The following is an 11,597-nucleotide window of genomic DNA, read 5'->3' on the forward strand; positions in this document are numbered from 1 at the left end:
GAACTAAATTTTGGCAAAAATAGGATTTGTCGCGTTCGAATATGCATCTCCAAAAAAATCTGAATGATTTTTTTGGATTTTCAGAGATGCAACCCATCATTTTTTTTAAAATAACCATGTTAATTCTCAAAAAAAAAAATCATAAATAACCACTTTTTTAGAAAAAAAAATACCAAAGTAACCCATTTTCAAACAAACAAAAAATTGTCCACAAGAGAGTGTCATTGCCTGTGACGCATGCAATCATCTTTTAGTCTAAAACGTCATTGACTATGGCGCATGTCTCTAGGAGTAACCAATAGATGTGACGCATGCGTGTAATTTTTATGAGCATTCACCATTGTATGTGGCTTGTGTTATCAAAATAACACATTAGTCACATGCAATAACGCATACATGCACCGCACCCATTGACTATTCCTAAAGGCATGCGCCATAGACAATAACACCTTAGATCAAAAGATGCATGCATATGTGACACATTTTTTAGGACGATCTTTTTTTTTTAAAAAAAATAATTAATTTAATATTTTTTATTCGAGATTTTTTTTCAAAAAATCATAATTTAAAAAAAAAATCCCAACCCACACATAAAGGTGAAAAAAAAATTGCCTTAAAGTGTGGGGAGATAGATTAAATTATGTAGAAACAAGATATTGAGACAAAAAGAAAACAAGAATTGAAAAGAATAAACAACACAGTGCTTCTGGATGATCATCACAATCCCCATCGCATCACTCATCAATTACGTTCATCATCGCCACACTTCCATTTCGATTCCGAAGATACACAAACATCATTGAAATCACAAACCTTGTCCCCTTGTTTTTCTTCCACCCACAAACCTCAACCTCTAATTCACATCCAACTTTCCTTATTTTTCCTTTAACTCTTTGCAATTTCCTCTCTCTGATCTCTCTCCAACAACGACACTCTCCCATATTATATATTCATAGCGAAAGAGATAGATAAAGAGGAAGAAAGATGCTTAAAACTTCAGTTTTTCAAGTTTATCACTTTCTTTCGAATTCTCAAGGTATTTGAGCTCTGTCATGAAATTAAGCTTCTGGGGGTTGTGCAAATTTAGTTATTATTTGTTGGTCATTGGAAAAATAACATTTTTCCTCCATTACTTATTTGAGTTTATGGACTCTGGTTTTGTGTATTGCTGAAAAGTATGGGTTTTTTGTTGTGCCTTTGGGTGTAAATTATTGTTAATTGAAATGGGTATTTATTGAATTTAGGGTTGATACAAGTTTTGAGAGATTTTTGTTAAGTTTGCAATGTTTTCTGAGCACTGAAATTACGGGTTTGAGACTTTTGTTTATTGTGGGTTTGAATGGATGAAAATTGGCTCTCACAATGTTACTGTTTTGAATTTAAACTAGTGTGATAGGTTGGTTTTTAGTTTCTTGTGTGGTTAGAAATTAGTCTAACTAAATTAAGCTAAGAAATGCCATGAAGCTGAGTTGTCTTGGCGGTTATCACATATATAGCACTGATACTTCAGATTGATGGCTTATCTAATGTCACATGTGTCGGTGTTAGTGTAATATTTGGTGTCTGTGGTAGTGCTTCATAGTTTGTCACTCTGGAACAATTTTTTTCCTTTTTTTTCCACTAACTTGTTAATGAGTTTTTTTAATTATTATTTATTAACTCTAACAGAGGTAAGTTGATTAATTGTTGTATTGGTATTGACAGAAAGCGATTAATTTTAGATTTGTAGAGAGGGTTGTGATGCTGAATGTTGCAGTCAACCACTGGAGTAGGGATGAATTCTGCAATGGATGGTATGAATTTGATTCAGCAAGCACAGAGGCATCACTTGGTTGTGAGGGAGATTGGTGAAGAGATTGATTTAGAAATTGGACCTGGGGAAGATGATCCTTCATTTGGTAATACAACACTAATTGGTGCGCCGTTGCGGGAATCTTCTGCAGAAGATCATGGTGAGAGCAAGCAGATGATGGTGGTTTCTCAGCTTTCTAATGATGTTCAAGATATGTCTCAGACCCAACAGGTGAAAAGGAAGAAAAAGGTTGTTAAAAGATGGAGAGAGGAATGGGCAGACACTTACAAATGGGCCTATGTCGATGTGAAAGACGGGACACCGAGGATTTTCTGCTCTGTCTGCAGGGAATTTGGCCGGAAGCATCGAAGAAATCCATATGGTAATGAGGGAAGTCGTAATATGCAGATGAGTGCGCTCGAGGAACACAACAATAGTTTGCTTCATAAAGAGGCTCTTCGACTTCAATCGGCTTCCAAAGATAAAATCATGGCTGACAAGCCTGTGTATGTAAAAGGTTGGCCATCTCCGCATGCTACTATATTAACTGACATGTGCAAATATTGTTTTCAGTTTCATTAAAAACATTAATGGCCTGTACTATGTTTTCGAATATTTGAGTTAGCTACAAAATCATTTTAATTATTCGTCTAATGTTCATGATGAATATATAGTTGTGTTGAAATGTCAGAAAAGATGCATTTGATCAATTATATATATGATAATAGGAATATGCTCTGCCGCTGCATTCATCATTTGATAAAATGTGTTGAAACACCATTTTATCAGATAAATATGAAGTATCTTGGTGATAAAGTGTGTTGGAAACACGATTTTATCAGAAAACACGATTTTCTTGATACTTATCTGTGCACTGTTTAATTTCTTGATATAAAAAATGCTTGCATTCATTTGAGTGTTGCCCGACAAATTTCATAAAATCGAAGCTTTCTTGATACTTATCTGCACACTGTTTAATTTCTTGATAAGAAAATGCTTGCATTCTTTTGGGTATTGCCTGACAAATTTCATAATTGAAGCCGTAATGTCAAAAACAGCGGGATCAATTCTTGAAGCTACACTAAAAAGGGATCCTCATGAGGTCGAGTTCATTCAGGCAGTCCAGGAGGTAGTTCAAGCTCTTGAGAGAGTCATCGGGAAAAATTCTCAGTGAGTTTTGTTCAAATGGTTATTATTGTATATTATTTATTTATTTATTATTACATATGACAAACCTTTTGTTTTCAAACTGTATTTATAATTTATAATTACATATATTCTCATGTTTCAGTTATGTTAACATCATGGAGCGATTGTTGGAACCTGAACGAATGATTGTTTTTCGAGTTCCATGGGTGGATGATAGGGGCGAGACACACGTTAATAGGGGGTTTCGAGTACAATTTAACCAGTCAATGGGTCCATGCAGGGGTGGCATTCGATTTCATCCGTCAGTGAATTTAAGTATTACCAAATTCCTTGGCTTTGAGCAGGTAATTACTAATAGTTTTGGTACTTCCTATTATTTTTACATCAATTTTATGTGATTTTCGGGGCTGTGCTTTTACATCGGTTTTATGCGAAACTTGTTCTCTGCAGACGTTAAAGAATGCTCTATCACCTTACAAACTAGGAGGAGCAGCTGGTGGAAGTGATTTTGATCCAAAAGGAAAAAGTGAGAATGAGGTGAGTTATCAGTTTAACCTCATCTTGTGTAGTTTTATAAATTACAATTACTAAATATTAATTTGATATGGTGGCAGATTATGCGATTTTGCCAGAGTTTCATGTGCGAGATGTATCATTACCTTGGTCCTGACAAGGTAATTGAAAGTACACTTTTCCTCTATCTTTATTTATCTATTCATGTTGAAGGCTTGTTCATCATATTATTCTTGCATGGATATGTATTAGGACCTTCCGTCGGAGGAGATGGGCGTTGGTACTCGCGAGATGGGGTATCTTTTTGGACAGTATAGACGTCTAGTTGGTCATTTTCAGGTAATTAAAGCATTGTTAAACACCAACTAACTATAAAATAGAAACAACCACAATAATAATTTTCATAATATGTAGTATATAATATGCATAATGAAATTTGAGTTCACTATGATAATTGCGATATTACATTTAAGAATTCACATGATTGAACGACTCTTTTGGATCTTGTGCTACTCGTTGGCATCTATAATCATACAAGTGACATCGTTCTCCGGGAAAAAATTCAGGCATATTGGTGTATTCACAAAATAATATTATTAGCACTTCTAGTTTCAAAATTTGAAGTGAATGGTGAAACTTGATTAAGATTAGTCACTCATCTCAGACCCATATAGCTTTCTTTATTCTATTAGATCGGAAAAAGACTAGTATACTGACACATATACTATTAGGTTGGTTTCATCTTCACCAAAATGAGCTAACAATTAGCATATGTTGATCATAAGTGCATTTCCTGCTTGTAGATATCAAAATATGATGACAAAAACATGATTTCAAAAAGACAATTATTATTGCATCAGAATGCACAGGCAATTTATTATCGTAATCATAAATGTAACAAATGAAACAGATACTTATTCAAAGTTAAACAAGGTTGAACGTTTGAATCGTTGACTATATAAATGAAGATATAGATGAATGTTGAACCCTCTACCCAACAAAGTCTTAACTTGAAACCAGAATTAAAGCCTCACAATGCTCAAACCTTGATTCATAAATTAACGCCTAACTAGAATAACAAACATCAATTACACAACTTCTACTTTTGACCCTTCCTCCATCAATTGCACCACTGAACCATTGAGTATATAGTCAATTGCAATTGAATAAGTAACAATGTGTCCGTAAGCTATCCTTGCCTTATGTTCTTGGGTTATTGCTATGCTATATAGAAATAAATGTGCATATTATTATGCCACATTATGTATCATGTATACTACTCTATAACATATCTAATCTGTTTAGAAACGTGATATTTTGAGATTCTGATTATGCTGGCATTAATTGAAGAATGAAAAACTCTTACTGTCATGTGATTTTCATATGCATACCTTACTTCTGCAGGGAACTTTTACAGGGCCAAGAATATTTTGGTCTGGCTCCAGTCTTCGACCTGAAGCTACTGGCTATGGGCTGGTAATTTCAACTTTTACTTGCTCCTTGTGGAAATGAGACGTGTAAATGAGTGTATCTGTGTGTGTGTATAAAATGTACTCCATGGTAGACTTTCATTTTCTTTCTCTTTTTTCTTTGATTGTTTTCTGACAGGTCCTTTAAGTTTCCACGAACCTGCATTTCTATATGCTAACTTTTCATTTCAGAATAAAGAGCGTACGGCATGCATGTCCGTTCTGACCAAGAATGTTACCACGAAGTTTTTTCTGAATCTATTGTTTCAAGATTAAATTTAACAAGTTTTTCATGCATCTGCAGGTTTTCTTTGCCCAGCTCATGCTAGCTGACATGAATAAAGAACTCAAAGGATTAAGGTTTCTTTTTTAATTTAGACCATTTTATAAAGATTGTTGTTAGTTGTTACTATTATGATCCATGTTTGTCATTATTAGTTATTCCTTTTTTTATTCAATATAAATTTTCTTGACTTCAAAATTCCATGAAAATTAGAAACTCAGAAGCTCCTGTTTTCCATATTTTTCTTTTCTTAATTTTTTAGATTCTTTTAAAACCAGTTATTTCACATATTCGTGAATCGTGATCCTGGAGTGCTCTTCTAATTTATAGTTTCCTGCAGATGCGTAGTGAGTGGTTCTGGAAAGATTGCACTGCATGTTTTAGAGAAACTAATTGCATACGGCGCTCTTCCCATTTCAGTATCAGGTAATTTTTCTTTTCTTTTATGAATATAGTGGTAAATAAATATAGGATTGTTAGTGACATCTTTTCACAGAATGCGTGTTTTTTAACTAAAACATTTATCAGATTCTAGGGGATATTTGGTTGATGAAGATGGATTTGACTACATGAAAGTACAGTTTTTGAGAGACATCAAAGCTCAGCATAGAAGTTTGCGGTTCGTATCATTTCTGTCATTCATTTATGTTTCATGCCGGCAGTTATATATGATGCTATGGTCCTTGTTCATGAATTGGCATATGTAGAGACTATTCAAAGACCTATGCTCGGTCCAAATATTATGACGAAGCAAAACCATGGGTTGAAAGATACGATCTTGCATTTGCTTGTGCTACACAGAATGAAATTGATCAAGCGGATGCCATCAATTTGGTTAATTCAGGATGTCGCATACTAATAGAAGGTAGTTAGTTATATTTCCGAGATGTGATTTGTGATCGTCTTTCTTTTTCTCTTTCTCATATATAGACTAATGAAATCTACTTATATTTTGAATCCTAGGTTCAAACATGCCCTGTACTCCTGATGCAGTTCAAGTTCTGAGGAAAGCTAATGTTCTTGTTGCTCCTGCAATGGCTGCTGGTGCTGGAGGGGTGAGATGTTTACTTAATTTTTCCTGTGTAAATTGCACATGTTCCTACTTTGGTTTTTCGCAATACACCTCTCCCGTTTAACATCATTTAGCTGATCTTCAGTTCAGTTAATAGCATTAAGCGCGACATTTGGAAATTGAATAGACCTTTCTTTAATCTTTTGTTCTCCTCGCTTGTAGGTCGTGGCTGGAGAACTTGAATTGAATCACGAGTGCAGTTTAATGAACTGGTCCCCAGAGGACTTTGAATCTAAATTGCAGGTATATTAGTATTTTAAGTTACCTGTTTAGCTTCTGAACCCAAAAGCCACAAACGCAAGGAAAAACCTCTTTTCGATAAACAATGTTATGTCAATTTCTGTTGCCTTTTTCTTTTGGCAGGAAGCAATGAAACAAACATATCAAAGAGCTATAAAAGCCGCAACTGATTTCGGTTATCAAAAAGAAAGCCCAGAGTAAGTGCTTTTTTTTTGGCATTTCTAAATAATAGCTTTTCTTAAACATTTTCATGTGTTTAATAATGACTGAATTTAATTAATTGTCAGGGCTTTGGTACATGGAGCAGTTATCTCTGCCTTTCTTACTATAGCTCAAGCCATGACTGATCAAGGCTGTGTATAATAATAAATTTGGATGCATCATGATGCTGTTATTTATCACCAAAAGGTCATCATTGACACACTATGTCACTACCGTGAAATCATATTTTGTTGTATAATTTGTAATATAAAAATTGATTATGAAAAGGGTGAATCAATATTTAGACGACAGATTTGACGGTTTATCAATCCACTCTCCTATAGGCATCTAACAAATCCTCTGCGTTTTAGAGAGTGGATTGAGAAAATCTCGATAAATTTGACTTGTACAATATTGTCAAGAAAAGCAAGAAATTGTCATTGTGTTGTTTAACCCGGCTAGGCTTAATGATCATTGATAAAGATTTGGATGTTGAGATTAAAAATAAAATATTAGCATTTGAAAATTATTGTTGTTTAAAGTACTACACATGTTTTGAAAAAATATATTTGTTTCAAATTCTAATATATCCTCTGGTATTTATTATAATTCTTTCATTCAAATTTTTTAATTTCTGTTTTCTTTTTACAATTAATAAAGGGTGTTATTAGAATTTATTTTTATTTTATACAACATTAATTGTATTTCTTAAAAATATCCAAAAGGTTCACTATAAAATAAACCAAACAAAATATTTTAGGATATAGAAAAAGATTTTAGGATGGATTTGAATTTTTTAGGATTTTTCTTTATGTATTAAGAAGTTTTGTTACAAGGTTCACACCAAAACTTCTCTTAATGTAACTCCTAATACACATTTAAGAAATCACATCACTTTCTTATTTAAACACTTTCACCACACACTAACTAAAAACAAAAACACTCAGTTGTTTTATAAATGTCAAATCTAATCTTAACATCTAAACTTAAGATTGTAGATTTTACTTCTCAATATAGTCAAAAACGTTGTTTTATATCAAATCCAAACAGGATTGTAGACTTTACTTCTCAACATTTCAATATCGCCTTTTAAATATATATTACTTTAATGTTCAAAATGTTTTAATGTTCATAAACTTTTTCTAGTGTTTAAAAATTCACAAAGTTTCAAAACACTTGATAAATAGAGATCACTTGAAATGATGTTTAAATTCTATAAATCAGATTTTAAGTTGTTGTTAATTTCATTTTCAAATGCAAACTAGTATTACACACGCATATAAATCATGTACCAAGACAATCCTATGGAAAGACACCATGAACCATTACACAAAGTTGCCATGGCACTAATTTCATGAAATGTTGTATCTCAACATTTGGTATTCATGAAATGTTGCATCTGAGCCTTGCTAATCGATTATGCCTCCGTGATAATAGATTATTGATTGTCTATATTTAAATATGTGTGAAATTTTTTAAATAATAATTGATTATTGATGACAAAATTATAGAATGTATTAGAATGTATTGAAGTAATAGAATAAGATTCGTATCCCGATGATTGAATTTTAATATGGTAAATAAATGCGAGTTAACGTAATCAAAAAGAAAATTTATTTAAAAATTATTTGTTTGAGAGAGAATTGACTTTGGAAAATATATGATTACAAAGACGATTAAGTTTTTTCGTTAGAATCTCTTCTTTTTATTTTATTGATGGAATGTGCAATAAGAGACAGATAGAAACATAAGAGTTAGTATATGCCGTCTACTCAATTTTAAAGATATAAAATTAAAATATAAATAAATTAAAATGACAAAAAATTATATTTAATGTATTATAATTATTGTCATTTATATACATTATATTATAATATCTATCATTTATATATCAAGAATATTAAAACAACTACAAAAGTAACAAAGTGTTACTAAAATTTAATAATAACACTCAACATCAAAGTTGCTGTGGTGTAGTGGTTATCACGTCAGTCTTACACACTGAAGGTCTCCAGTTCAATCCTGGGCAGCAACAAATTTTATTTCATTTTGAATATTATGTATCATTTTAAGGATTAAAGTAAAAATGCTATTTGTACGTATTTACATGATATTCTAATAGAATTTTCCCCTCAAAAACTTTTTTTTTAATTTGTTTTCAATTCAAAATATGTTCTTAATCAAAAAATTAAAAATTAAAAATGATTTGTTGTATCATTAATTATATTTAAATTTTCTTATACTATTTAAACTTGTAAGAATTGTTTCATCTGGCCATATATTCACACATTCTTTATTCTAACTTTGCATCTCTATTTTTTTTCTCAATGAATATTCATGCTTTACTTTTTCTATTTTTTTCTTTCATCCATTTTTTTAATTTTTTAATATCTTTTTTTTAATAATTGATAGATTAAATTCAAGATTAAAAAAAATATTAATAAACAACCAAAATTTTGATTTTCAAACTATTATATTGACTAATACTCATAAATAAGACAATAAAATTGTATTAAATTGAATAATATTCTCTCTTCGGCAAATTGTATGATCCAACTCTCAATCACAAGGAATGGGAGGTGATTTTGCATTAAATTGCTCAAAAAGGGATATAATGGTGTTAGATTGAAGGGAGATTGTACTTCAAAAGCTTAAATTGTATTTTAAAAAGTGGTCAAATTTAGAAAGTACTTCTAACTATTCATATTGTAACACTTCAAGAGTGGTTACTTGCTAGCTCTTGCACATGGAGACCCTATTGAAGTGGGAAATGTAATTTACAATAGCAAATCCAATCTCGTCAACACCTTCATTACAGTGATGGGACACCTCAGTATTATAGTTGTCATGTTTATCGATTGTGGTGTTCTAACTAAAAAGTAGTGGCATTATAGTGAAATCCAAAACACCAATGAACATAGTCTATTTTGAGAAGTTGATGAAGTAACTTCCTCCTTCCCCTCTCCCTCGTGTGGCCAATCAACCTCAAGAAACTCAATTTATGGAGAAAAAGCATCAAGTAGACTAACAACACAATCATCACACCTAAGTCTTAGGTTTCATGGCTTGGATAGAAGGGAAATTGCGCTTCAAAAGCTTATATTGTACTTCAAAAAATGGTCATCTTTTCTATTGTCAAATCTAGAAAGTACTTCTAACTATTAATATTGTAGCACCTCAAGAGTGTTTGCTTTGCTAGCTCTTGCACATGGGAGACCCTATTGAAATGGAAAATGTAATTTATAATAACACAACCAACCTCGTCAACACCTTCATTAAAGTGATGGGACACCTCAGTATTATAGTTGCCATGTTTACCGATTATGGTGTTCCAATAAAAAGGTAATGGCCTTATGGTGAAACACAAAACACCAATGAACATAATCTACTCTGAGAAGTTGATGAAGCAACTTCCTCCCTCCCCTCTCTCTCGTGTAGCCAATCAACCTCAAGAAGCTCAATCTATGGAGAAAAAGCATCAAGTAGACCAACAACACAATCATCACACTTAAGTCTTAGGTTTCATGGCTTGGATAGAAGGGAGATTGTGCTTCAAAAGCTTATATTGTACTTCAAAAAATGGTCATTTTTTCTATTGTCAAATCTAAAAATTACTTCTAACTATTCATATTGTAGCACCTCAAGAGTGTTTACTTTGCTAGCTCTTGCACATGGAGACCCTACTGAAGTGGGAAATGTAATTTATAATAGCACATCCAACCTCGTCAACACCTTCACTACAGTGATGGGACACCTCAGTATTATAGTTGCCATTTTTACCGATTACGGCGTTCCAACTAAAAGGTAGTGTCCTTATGGTGAAACCCAAAACACCAATGAACATAGTCTACTTTGAGAAGTTGATGAAGCAACTTCCTCCCTCCCCTCTCCCTTGTGTAGCCAATCAACCTCAAGTAGTTCAATCTATGGAGCAAAAGCATCAATTACACCAACAACATAATCATCACACCTAAGTATTAGGTTTCATGGATTGGATAGAAGGGAGATTGTGCTTCAAAAGCTTAAATTGTACTTTAAAAAGTGGTCATCTTTTATATTATCAAATCTATAAAGTACTTCTAACTATTCATATTGTAGCACCTCAAGAGTGTTTGCTTTGCTATCTCTTACACATGGAGACCCTATTGAAGTGGGAAATGTAATTTACAATAGCACAACCAACCTCGTCAACACCTTCACTACAGTGATGGGACACCTCAGTATTATAGTTGCCTTGTTTATCGATTGTGGCGTTCTAACTAAAAGGAGTGGAATTATGGTGAAACCCAAAACACCAATGAACATAGTATATTTTGAGAAGTTGATGAAGTAACTTCCTCCATACACCCTTCCTAGTGTAGCCAATCAACCTCAAGAAGCTCAATCTATGGAGCAAAAGCATCAAGTACACCAACAACACAATCATCACACCTAAGTCTTAGGTTTCATGGCTTGGATGAAAGACGTCTATTCCATATTCTTAATTGACTTGTTCATCATAGATCCTTTCTTAGAGCATTTGTGCATGACTACCTATAACAAAACCTTCATCTAAAAACTTTTGTGCACTTTGAATAAAAGGAAAAGATGTAAACATACTTTGTATGGCAAATAAAGTTTCTTACTTACACTGAAAGAGCATTGGATGCATAGTTTGATGAAGCAGAAAGGGCCTACCAAGACATCTTCCCCCCAAAACAAAGATCCTAGCTAGATGTGATTCGAGCGTTTCATTCTAAATTATATTTTGTCTACTTTAGTTTTATTTTACTTAGTTTTGAATTTATGTTAGTTTATTTTTAGAATTTATTTTTATTTTGTTTTAATTATGTATTGGTGTTGATGAGAAGTACTCAAAACACCAAATTTTAAATGATT

The 11,597-nt window shown here is 32.6% G+C and overlaps 1 protein-coding gene and 1 non-coding gene across 4 annotated transcripts; both read left to right on the plus strand.

The window, feature by feature from the left end:
- The first annotated feature begins 622 nt into the window (after nucleotides 1-622).
- LOC127076427 (uncharacterized) lies at nucleotides 623-7,245 on the plus strand. 3 transcript variants are annotated; one of them, XM_051018082.1, is made up of 16 exons: nucleotides 623-1,036; nucleotides 1,705-2,309; nucleotides 2,851-2,962; nucleotides 3,084-3,285; nucleotides 3,392-3,478; nucleotides 3,556-3,615; nucleotides 3,707-3,793; nucleotides 4,859-4,930; nucleotides 5,228-5,283; nucleotides 5,547-5,632; nucleotides 5,735-5,825; nucleotides 5,914-6,071; nucleotides 6,170-6,261; nucleotides 6,441-6,521; nucleotides 6,642-6,715; nucleotides 6,806-7,245. In XM_051018082.1, exons 2-16 carry the CDS (start codon nucleotides 1,748-1,750, stop codon nucleotides 6,879-6,881), a joined length of 1,896 nt encoding a protein of 631 aa, XP_050874039.1. In that variant the 5' UTR covers nucleotides 623-1,036; nucleotides 1,705-1,747; the 3' UTR covers nucleotides 6,882-7,245. The 3 variants fall into 3 exon arrangements, with proteins under 3 accessions (XP_050874039.1, XP_050874037.1, XP_050874036.1); XM_051018080.1 differs by having other exon boundaries at nucleotides 1,722-2,309; nucleotides 2,833-2,962; XM_051018079.1 differs by having other exon boundaries at nucleotides 624-1,036; nucleotides 2,833-2,962.
- A 1,436-nt stretch (nucleotides 7,246-8,681) lies between these two features.
- TRNAV-UAC (transfer RNA valine (anticodon UAC)) lies at nucleotides 8,682-8,754 on the plus strand. The gene has a single exon. It is a non-coding gene; the product is annotated as a tRNA-Val (tRNA).
- Nucleotides 8,755-11,597: the final 2,843 nt, after the last annotated feature.

Source organism: Lathyrus oleraceus, chromosome 4 (assembly GCF_024323335.1).
Source record: "Lathyrus oleraceus cultivar Zhongwan6 chromosome 4, CAAS_Psat_ZW6_1.0, whole genome shotgun sequence".
NCBI classification, from domain to species: Eukaryota; Viridiplantae; Streptophyta; class Magnoliopsida; order Fabales; family Fabaceae; genus Lathyrus; species Lathyrus oleraceus.